The 11,314-nt window shown below is 42.0% G+C and overlaps 1 protein-coding gene across 1 annotated transcript in view; it reads left to right on the top strand.

Moving 5' to 3' along the window:
• The first annotated feature begins 3,412 nt into the window (after positions 1 to 3,412).
• The window catches only part of LOC138755074 (uncharacterized), a 150,907-nt gene continuing 143,005 nt past the window's right edge, over positions 3,413 to 11,314 (top strand). Inside the window, exon 1 of the mRNA XM_069920288.1 lies at positions 3,413 to 4,794. Coding sequence (XP_069776389.1) covers positions 4,555 to 4,794 — 240 coding nt within the window. The 5' untranslated portion in view covers positions 3,413 to 4,554. The remainder of the gene's footprint in view (positions 4,795 to 11,314) is intronic.

The raw sequence follows: 11,314 nt of genomic DNA, 5'->3' as shown, positions 1-11,314 counted from the left end.
AAACCATCAATTGGCCTCTAAGTAGTTAGCAATCATTTAAATCACATTTGTAGAAGCCTTTCCTGCTGCTAAATGCATGTTTGACTGTACAAGATTAAGAACAGGCAGCAACAAGAGCGTTGGGCTTCCATTCAGACAGTCTGGCGCAACCAATGGCACTCCAATCAAGTGACCTGAATCGATCCGAAAATTCACATCCCTGTCAAAGTTACCATTTTGGAGTTCTTTGAACAATCACGGTTTCTAAATATGAGGTATGAATATTTCTAATTTCTCCTGGAAGAAGTGCAGTTCTGGTCGCCTTGCTGTAGGAAGGATATCATTAAACAAGAAAGAGTGTAAAAGGTTCAGGAGGATGTGACCAGGACTGCAGGCTTGATTTATAAGGAGAGGCTGAATAGTTTGGGAGTTATATTTTTCCCCCTATCAGAAGCTGAGAGGTGACTTGATGGAGGTGTTCAAAATCATCAGGAGTATAGATAAGGGGAATAGTCACAGTCTTTTCACCAGGTTAGGAGAACTAATGGCATAGAGAACATCAGTACAGGCTCTTCAGCCCTCAATGTTGGGCTCACCATATATCCCTTACTTAAAAAAAAGTACAAAATCCCCCCATACCCCATAACCCTCTATTTTTCTACATCCAAGTGCCTGTCTAAGAGTCTCTAATGTTTCAGGCTCCACCACCATCCCTGGCAAAGCATTCCAAGCACCCACAACTTTCTGAAAAAAACTTACCCCTGATATCCTCTCTTAACTTCCCTCCCGTTACTTTATACATATGTCCTCTTGTGTTTGCAATTCCTGCCCTGGGAAACAAGTGCTGGCTGCCCACTCTATCTAGGCCTCTCGTAATCTTGTAGACCTCTATTAAGTCTCCTCTCATCCTCCTATGTTCCAAAGAGAAAAGTCCCAGCTCAGCAACTCTTCTGCGCTCTCTCCATAGCTTCCACATCCTCCCTATAATAAGAATCATCATGAATGCTTCATGGTGCGCTATCAATAACTGCAAAGACTAGAAGTTACCCGACTGATAGGCTTTTATTACCATGAATTGATGGCACATCTCAGGTTGCTGACCCGAGGACCGAGCTTGTCCTGGGGGAAGGAATATGGCGCTGCCGCCTTTATTAGGGGAAATCAAGGGGGAGGAGCCACAGGTACAATCAGCGATGGATGGGCCAGCCATACACATACAAATTAATACAGTGGTTCTACCACATTCACCCTCTCTTTTAAGAACTTCTTAAAAGTGGGTTCTATGTCCATCTCAGATTCAGTCTGTCTGGTGGTATTGTCTGCCGCTGTGACCATTGTAGTGCTGGCTGTGGCTCTGCTGTTGACTCCTGGACAGTCTGGTCGCTGTCAGTGGGAGGGGTGTCAGGTGACTGAACTGAGACAGCTGGGTTCCTTGCGAATCAGAACCTTGCTTTGTGAGGACATAGGGAGTTACTTCAGATCGACAATGTGGGAAATTTCCTTGGCACGTGGTTGTTAAGTTGGAGTCTGAAACCAGGTGGAGTGCAAGGACGGAAGCAGTGAAGCCTGTCAACAAGTACCTTGAGGAGATACTTCAGGACATGATGGACAATGAAAACAAGACCAGTGAAACAAGAAATGACACAAGACAGCTATATATAGCCACATGTTGAGCTACGATTTTATGACTTTGCTAGAATTTTGGAACACTCATTTGCATTGACCGTATTCAAAAGAGGCTGCAGAATCCTAGCATGAATTTCCACGATGCTGCCCTGGATTTGAAAGCCCTCCGACATCATTTTGATGATGAAAAAGAAATGTTGGTCAGTGAGTCACTTGAAGAAGGGCTCGGTCTCTGTCAAGAATAGAATATTGAAGTTGAAAGACGAAAGAAACAAATGGCTGATGAGAACTCGAGATAGGTTGGGTTAACAGCTAAGGAGGGAATGGAAAGGGTCATGAAGGGAACACTTGACCGTGTTCACAGAGAATTGGAAGAAAGGTTCCTTTGTTTGCATGACACTGATGCCAAGTATGGGTTCCCTCTCAAATCGAGGGATTGAGCTTTGGCGCCAACAGTGCAAAAATTGGAGCGAATTGTCCAGCTCTGATGTTGATGGACAGCAGCGATATGAAGACATTTTGGATTGCAGAAAGTTACTATCAAGACGAGGCAGCATGAAAATATCAAGACCTGAAGAGCTTGAATTTATTCTTCAGAGTGAAGATGAGAGCGTCTTCCCCACTGTTCGCATTGCTATTCAGATAACGTTAACCATCGCAGTTTCCGTTGCCAGCTGTGAGAGATCATTCAGCAAGTTAAATTTGTATCTAAGAGCCTCCATGGGTCAAGGCCGACTCTGTGATCTTGCTCAGCTGAGTGTAGAAAAAGAAGAAACTGAAAAGACTGACTTTGATCACATCATGGACCAATTTGCAAGGAAGGTGCAGTTATAATTTTCATGCAGGGCCATAATTTGTTAATTAAAAGATTAATGAGGTTGACTTGTATTTTTGAGCTGATATTATGGTAAAGTTATCTAAAAGAAGGGTGGCAGATGCTTGGACAGGGGTGCAATTTCAGGACTTGCCATAGGCGCTATTTTCTGAAGATATGCCCCTGCAGAACTGGGATGTAAGAGGGTGCCTAGGGTGAGTGGACGAGCTCCTGAAGAGGTTTGGATCTGGTCCTTGGGCTGCTGATGTTTGGACTGAAGTCTGTGTGACTGCGGGGAGCATTGGGGGTAAATGCACGGATTCTTTTGCTTCTTTTTGTCTGACTTTAAGAAGCGCCGGGCAATTTCTGCTGATGGTGAATCTTCGTTTGCCTTATGGCAGAGTAAATGCAATTTCATGAAATATTACACGACAATAAAAGAATCTTGAAAATTCAAGTTCCACTTTGTTTTTCACAAAAAAAATCTTTATCCAAAATATCCCTTTAAACAAAGAAAGGCTTTATAGCATTGAGGAGATAATTTTAATTTATTTTTTAATGGTTGTTTTATAACTGTTACACAGAAACTGGCATTTAAGTTCACATTTTAAGCACAGATAGTAATGAGAATTTATTGTCATTTCATTATTTATTGGTACAGCTACACCAACATTCTTACTTGCTGGAGTCACAGTTACACTAAATGAACCACAGACACTACCTCATATTTTTTTTCTCTTTTGTACTAATTATTTGTTTTAAATAGTGTATTTAAGTAAATGTATCGCAATTTTTGCACCCGTAATTCACAATACTGGTGTTGCAAAACAAATTTCGTGACACACGTTCATGACAATAAACCTGATTATGCAACAGTAGTAAATTACCACAATATGTCAAGATACAAAAAGAGATAATTACATAAACATTGACAGTTACAGTTAAAGCAAGAATAAAAGTGACATTTGAACAGTGTGGGCAGTTGTGGGTCTGCATTTGTGTGTGTGGTCTGCAATTGTATATGTGGGTCTGCATTTGTGTGTGTGAGTCTGCATTTGTATATGTGGGTCTGCATTTGTGTGTGTGAGTCTGCATTTGTATATGTGGGTCTGCATTTGTGTGTGTGGGTCTGCAATTGTGTGTGTGAGTCTGCATTTGTATATGTGGGTCGGCATTTGTGTGTGTGGGTCGGCATTTGTATTTGTATATGTGGGTCTGCATTTGTGTGTGTGGGTCTGCATTTGTATTTGTACGTGGATCTGCATTTGTATATGAGTCTGCATTTGTGTGTGAGTCTGAATTTGTATATGTGGGTCTGCATTTGTGTGTGAGGGTCTGCATTTGTATATGTAAGTCTGCATTTGTATGTGTGAGTCTGCATTTGTATATGTAAGTCTGCATTTGTATATGTGGGTCTGCATTTGTATATGTGGGTCTGCATTTGTATATGTGAGCCTGCATTTGTATATGTGGGTCTGCATTTGTATATGTGAGCCTGCATTTGTATGTGTGAGTCTGCATTTGTGTGTGTGGGTCGGCATTTGTATTTGTATATGTGGGTTTGCATTTGTGTGTGTGGGTCTGCATTCGTATATGTGGGTCTGCATTTGTATTTGTATATGTGAGTCTGCATTTGTATGTGTGAGTCTGCATTTGTGTGTGTGGGTCTGCATTTGTGTGTGAGTCTGAATTTGTATATGTGGGTCTGCATTTGTGTGTGGAGGTCTGCATTTGTATATGTGGGCCTGTACATGTGGGTCTGCAATTGCGTGTGTGAGTCTGCATTTGTATATGTGGGTCTGCATTTGTGTGTGAGGGTCTGCATTTGTATATGTAAGTCTGCATTTGTATGTGTGAGTCTGCATTTGTATATGTAAGTCTGCATTTGTATATGTGGGTCTGCATTTGTATATGTGGGTCTGCATTTGTATATGTGAGCCTGCATTTGTATATGTGGGTCTGCATTTGTATATGTGAGCCTGCATTTGTATGTGTGAGTCTGCATTTGTGTGTGTGGGTCGGCATTTGTATTTGTATATGTGGGTTTGCATTTGTGTGTGTGGGTCTGCATTTTTATTTGTATATGTGGGTCTGCATTGGTATGTGTATATGTGGGTCTGCATTTGCATTTGTATATGTGGGCCTGCATTTGTGTCTCTATTCCGAGTCCCATTTGCAGCCCGTCGCGGCCACCGGTCACCCCGCTGGGTAGCTGCCGCTGCCGCCTCCTGCTGCGGTCCGTGCTCGGAACTGCCCTCTCTCTCTCCCGCCGTGCGAGTGCGGAAGCCGCCGTGGAGAGCGGGGCAATGAGGGGGGCGCCGAGGCGGCGGCAGAACGGGGCATCTCCCAGCGTGAAGCCGAAAGCCAGCGAGCAGGTAAATGCCCTGAGGCGGTGTCCGGGGCTCCGTGCGAGCGAGCGAACGAAGCCCCGGCGGCGGCGACCCAGCGCCTTGCCCTGTCTGGGAAGTCCGCGCCGTCGTTGGATCCAGGTCCTGGGCCGCGCTGCTTCTAGCAGCTCGGGTTAGAAAATAATCACCGAGGTTGCACTCACTCTGCAGTAGTTGAGCCTGGATTTGGATCCCGTCAGGTCACTTTCCCCCAGGAGGGTTTCTTTGCAAGAATTATCTAACAGTGGGGTATAAAGAAAGCATTTCAGTTCCGCGCCAAAAGTTGCCCCATGGAGGAGACTGACAGCAGTGTCTCTAGACTTAGTTGCTCACATTTTGCTAAAGCTCTGGAAAGGATGCCAATTCTGACAAGTGATTGACGTTTAAAGGAAGGGGAGGCTTTTGATTGAGGAGAGGGCAGCAAGTTGGGACATGTTCCATCTTGGATTCCTGTGAGCTCTTCAGACAACACATGGATGAAGGAAAAGCTTCTTTACTTTAAAGTTGTTGCAAGCAGCGGCATGAGGCAGGCCGTGAGGCTGTCTTTCCATGCCAGATCCAGCAGCCCGTGCGCCTCTTTGTCCGCCCCAGGTGCCGGCCAAGTATCGTCAAACGGTCAGGCCATTGCTAGTCGCCTTGCAACCATGATCACTCTCACGGCAGGGCTCAGATGGGGAGAGGGTGGCGAAGTCTTTGGAGTCTCTTGGGAAGCTTGAGGGAAAGATACGTGACTGATACTTTAGGACTAAGCCCTTCCTCAAAAGCTGGCAGGCGACTGCATCAAAAGAAAAGGTGGGGGTGGGTGGGTGGAAGTACAAGGGGTGCTGATCAGATAAGGATGGGACACAGGAGAGCGGAACAGTGAGAATTGTCTAGGGAAGGGGGTAGGGAAGAGTGGATGGTGCTGATTGGATGAGGATGGGACACAGGAGAGTGGAACGGTGGGAATTGTCTTGGGGGGCGGTTTCACTCTGTGGAAGCAGAGCTGGGGGGAGAGAGAGCTTGAGGAAAGGTGTTTGGGGGAAAGAAGAAGGGGAGGGGGTGGTCATGGAAACTTGTTGGAGGGTGCCCAGATGGAATATGAGGTGTTGTTCTTCCAATTTACTGGTGGTCTCAGTCTGGCAGTGCATGGACGGACATATTGGTGACGGCGGGGAATTGAAATGGGTGGCCACTGGGCTATTGCAGCGGACCGAGCCAAGGTGCTCAGCGAAGCGATCTCCCCATCTGCGTCCAGTCTCTCCAATGCAGAGGAGACCACAACAGGATCAAAAGATGCAGTAGATGAACCCTGCAGATATCCAAGTGTGCTTCACTTAGAAGGAGGTGAGGGAAGAGGTGTGGGGGCAAGTGGAGCACCTCCTGTGGTCACAGGGGTAGATGCCAAGGGGGGTGATTGGTGGGAAGGGAGGAGGGGACGAGGGAGTCACAGAGGAAGTGGTCCCTGCAGCCGGCGAAGAAGGGAGTGTCGCGCTATCAATCAACCATATTAGACAGAGAGTTGTGATTAACACATCTCACGTCAGGCCATTGCTAGCCCAGTTCCAAGGCAGGTACTGACGGAGGAGTTTGGGTGTAACAGCCTTTATAGGGATTTCTGGGAGGGAGGAGTCACAGGTTCAGGGGGCGGGCCAGCCCATACAGCACATAGAATACAGTGGTTACACCACATTCACCCTTTTAATTTTGAAACAAAGTCAAACGGGGTGAAGTGATTCAAGGTTCATTGCGAGTTCAACCTGACCAATAGTCTCGTTTGTTGCTGCGACCGTCAAAAGGTTTGCTGTGGTTGAGTTGCTGGTTCCCAGGTGACAGGTGGTGTCTCCAGTGGCTGAGGGGGATTAGTAGGGCCGTGGGGTTGCTCAGTCTGGGATTGGGGTGCTGTGTCAGGCACAATTAGGGAGCCAGCTGGTCAGGAGTAAGGGGATGTTGATTGGTTGGTCGAGGGATTGCCTGCATGCGCCAGGTCTCAGATAGAAAACGTATCCTGCTGCCCTTCCTGGTACTCCACGTAAGCGTATTGGGGGTTAGCGTGGAGAAGGTGGATCTTATCGACCAAAAGGTCTGTGTTGTGGTATTTGATATGCCTCCAGAGCAGTACAGGCCCAGTGGTCATCAGCCAGGACGGCAGTGTGGTTCCTGACGCCGACTTCCTGGGGAAGGAAAAGAGCCTTTCATGCAGTGTTGCATTAGTAGCAGTCCAGAGAAGGGACCTGGTGGCGTGGAGGACATCTTGCCACCGGGAGATGGGTAAGCCTTTCAATCTGAGGGCTAGGAGGATTGCTTTCCAGTCAGTGGCATTCTCCCTCTCTATCTGGCCATTCCCCCTAACCCATGGTCCTGCTTGTGGTATGCCCTTGGTCAGCAGGTACTGGCACAGCTCCTCACTCATAAATGAGGACACCCTGTCGCTATGGATATAGCAGGGGTATCCAAACAAAGCAAATCTGCTATGCAGTGCCTTTATGACTGTGGTGTGGTCATGTTGGGGCAGGGGATGGCGAAGAGGAAATGGGAGTATTCGTCAGTGATATTCAGGAAGTATATGTTCCTGTTGGTGGACAGATAGCGTCGTCTTTCAATTCTAAAGCAAGAGGTGTCAATATTTTTTTTAAATATAAATCAGGCCTATGACAATATCTTGGTGTGTGGCGACTTTAATTGTTGTTTGGATCCTTTATAAACTCTGGGTAAAACAAAGATGGCTAAACAGTTGTTGACGGTACTGAAGGATTTGAATTTGATAGAGATTTGGAGGAGGTTAAACCCGACAGAAAGACTTTTCTTTTTATTCGGCCAGACATGAATCTTATTCAAGAATTGATCTATTTTTAGTATCAGCACAATTGCAAGGTAGATTTACTCAAGCAGAATATAAAAGTAGGATTTTGTCTGATTTTTTGCTATTAATTTCTTGCACTGGTTCGGAAAGAGTTGAAACTACATATTTTTGGAGATTTAATATGTTTTTGTTGAAGCGACCTGAATTTATTAAATACATCCGGGAACATATAAAAACCTTTTTGAAAATAAATGAAGGATCAGTGCGATGTAAATTCATTTTATGGGATGCCTCAAAAGTGTATTTGAGGGGACAATTTATTAGTTATATGGCTAAAATTTAAAAACAGTATCTGGCAGAGAGTCAAGACTTGGAGAAAGAGATAGACAAATTGGAAAAAGAAGTTCAATGAGATATAATGGAAGGTGAAAAGGCTCAATTGACTAAGTTAAAGTTGAGGTATAATACTTTACAAACATACAAATATGAGAAGTTGTTGCAAAGAACTAAACAATGCTACTATGAGCTGGGTGAATATACCCATAAAGTGTTAGCATGGCAATTGAAGACATAATAGGCTTCTAAGACTATAAATGCTATCAGAAGAGGTTTGATAACTAATAAACCTCAGGAGATTAATTATGAATTTTGTTTATTTTATGAAGAATTGTATACTTCTGAAATTATGGAAGATAATGATAGAATTAATGCATTTTTGTCTAATCTGGATTTATCATTGTTAAAGGATTAAGAGGCAAAAGAGTTAGACACTTTTTTTAACTGATATGGAAATTAAAGAAGCATTGCAAGCAATGCCCGGAGGGAAATCCCCAGGTGAAGATAGCTTTACTTCGGAATTTTATAAAGAATTTTATGACCTATTTCCTGTATTAATGGAAGTTTTGAAGCAGGCCATTGAGACTGGTTTCTTTCTGGATTCTTTTTCTAAGCATTGATTACAGTAATTCCAAAGAAAAATAGAGATCCATTAAAAGTAGGGTCATATAGACCAATTTCCTTATTAAATGTGGATTATAAGATAGTGTATAATGTTTTAGCTAATACGTTAGCTAAATATTTGCCAGAGCTGAATCACATAGACCAGGCTGGGTTTATTAAGAATCGATACTCAGCGGATAACTTTGTTAAGTTGATTTCTTTGATTAATATTTCTCGTGAGCAACCTGATCAACCTATGATAGTGGCTTTAGATGCTGAGAAGGCTTTTGATAGAATGGAGTGAGTTTTTATTTGAAGTAAGAGAAAAATTTAAATTGGGACCATTCTTTACTGGTTCGGTGAAGGCCTTATATATATATATATATATATAATCCATCAGGCAGGGTGGTGACAAATGGACAAATATCACCTTTGTTTACATTATCTAGATCAACTAGGCAGGGATGTCCTCTGTCATCAGCCTTCTTTGCATTGGTAAGAGAACCATTGGCACAAATGATCAGACAAGACGGTAATCTAATGGTATTAAAGTAAATACAGACAAATATAAAATTAACTTATTTGCAGATGATATTTTGATATACCTAACATACCCTGTGCAATCTTTGGGATACCTTCCATCTTGGGTAAACTTATATCTCTCATTTTGTTTGTTTTAGATTGGTCACAGTGTTTGAGCTACCGAAAGAAAATAGACACATACACACCAGAGCAGTTCAGTTTATACAAGGCTTTATTGCTAAATCTAAAGCTGAATTCGCACTTCAATATGCAAGCCCTTCCCAATTATACTTATCAACGCCTGGACTGGTCCCAACTGCCGAAGCAAGGCAACGACTGCACAATTGTAGTAGGTTGTCAGGGCGCTGGTAGTAGCTTCTCCACCTCCCTCGACTGGGACGTTAGTTGGACTCTTGAAGTTCTTCTTGCTGAGAGATGTTGCCACCTCTTGGAGAGTCTCAAACTTCAGCAGTGGATCCATGGCTTATATTACCCAAAAGTTGTTTACTTCAGATCTTATCTCTTTGAACAAATGATTTAATTATCTTCAAGGTCTCCTGACAGTCTACGACCAACAAAAGACAACTGCTTCTCTGGGCCTCATGGTGGAAGTTGGATAATGTCTACTGATTCATATGCATCCCTGGGCCCCATAGTGTAAATTAGATAACGTCTTCTGATTCAACTGCATCCTGGGCCCATGGTGAAATTTAGGTATGTCTACTAAATATGCATCCTGGGCCTCATGGTGTAAATTAGATTATGTCTGCTGATTCTAAAAAACAAGCAGGTTCTCAGCCTTGCAGAAGCAAAAACTGCAAAAGTAAAAAATAACCAGGTTCTCAGCCTTGCAGAAGCAAAGGCTGCAAAAGTAAGAAACATGGTTTAAATCTTCCATTACAACTTCAAGCGCAGTTAGAGCAGTATGGTAGGATGTCAGGTGACAAAGTTAATTGGGAAAAAAATGAGGTAATACCTTTAGCAAAGGAAGATTATTCAGTCTGTAAGCAGAAGACACAATTTCAGTGGTCTGACAAGATTAAATACCTGGAAATAGTTGTTGATGTTGATTATAAACATTTATATTGGTTAAATTATTTACCCTTATTGAGTAAAATTAAATACGATTTAAATAGATGGAAAGATTTGCCAATAACTTTGATAGGATGTGTAAATTGTATTAAAATGAATATTTTTCCTCGCATACAGTATTTGTTTCAATCAATTCCGTGTAAAATCCCAAAAAAGTTTTTTAAAGATTTAAATGCCTTAGTACGATTGCTTTTGGGGAAAGGTAAATTGGTAAGGTAAACTGACTTGGAAATATTCTTTAGGAGGATTATAGATACCATATTTTCAAAATTATTATGAAGCTGCGCAGTTAAAATTTATTAATAGGATGTTTGATATAGATCAACCTTCAATATGAGCTAAAATTGAGATGGCTCAGAATTCTGAACAAAGAATAGATCAATTTCTTTATGTGGAATCCTCAACTTTTGCAAAATTATAATTTACCTGTGTTAAAACATTTAATGGAGATATGGTATAATAGAAATTAAATTGTTGGAACTAAAGGTAAAATTTCAGCTAGGTCTTCGTTGTACCAAAATAAATTGTTTTCTTTTTCAATGAATAATCAATATTTGAAATCATGGGAACAGAAAGGTATTAAGTTGATAGAAGATTGTTATGAAAAGCTGGGTTTTTTTTTCATTTCATAGACTTAAAGAAACATTTGGAATTATGCCGAATATGTTGTTTGCATATTACCAAGTTTGAGCTTTGTTGTTAGATAATAAGGTTACCTAGGTGAACTAAATTTGAAACTTTACTTATTGATGGGGGTAAAAAAGGATTAATTTCAGAAATGTATGCTTTGTTTCAACATCAAATTAGTAAACCAGATGTGTATAAAACGAGAATTAAATGGGAGGAAAACTTGTCTATTCCAATATTTCAGGATGATTGGATGACTATGTGTGAAGATAGTATGACTAAACTAATAAATGTGAGATATAGACTAGTTCATTATAACTTTCTTCACCAGCTTTATTTAACCCCTGAGAGGTTAAAGAAATATGAATTTAGTTCTTCTGATTTGTGTTTTCGATGTGGTAAAGAGATTGGTTCTTTTTTACATTCAGTATGGCTTTGTGAGAAGGTGAAACCTTTTTGGTGTAGGATTATGGAATTTTTGGAGGGTTTATTTAAATTCAAGCTTTCACTTGACCCTTTACTATTTTTGTTTGGATATAACGACAT

Source organism: Narcine bancroftii, chromosome 2, assembly GCF_036971445.1.
Source record: "Narcine bancroftii isolate sNarBan1 chromosome 2, sNarBan1.hap1, whole genome shotgun sequence".
In the NCBI taxonomy this organism is placed as follows: domain Eukaryota; kingdom Metazoa; phylum Chordata; class Chondrichthyes; order Torpediniformes; family Narcinidae; genus Narcine; species Narcine bancroftii.
The sequence above is the reverse complement of the archived record's forward strand: the minus strand, read 5'-3'. Positions and strand labels throughout refer to the sequence as shown.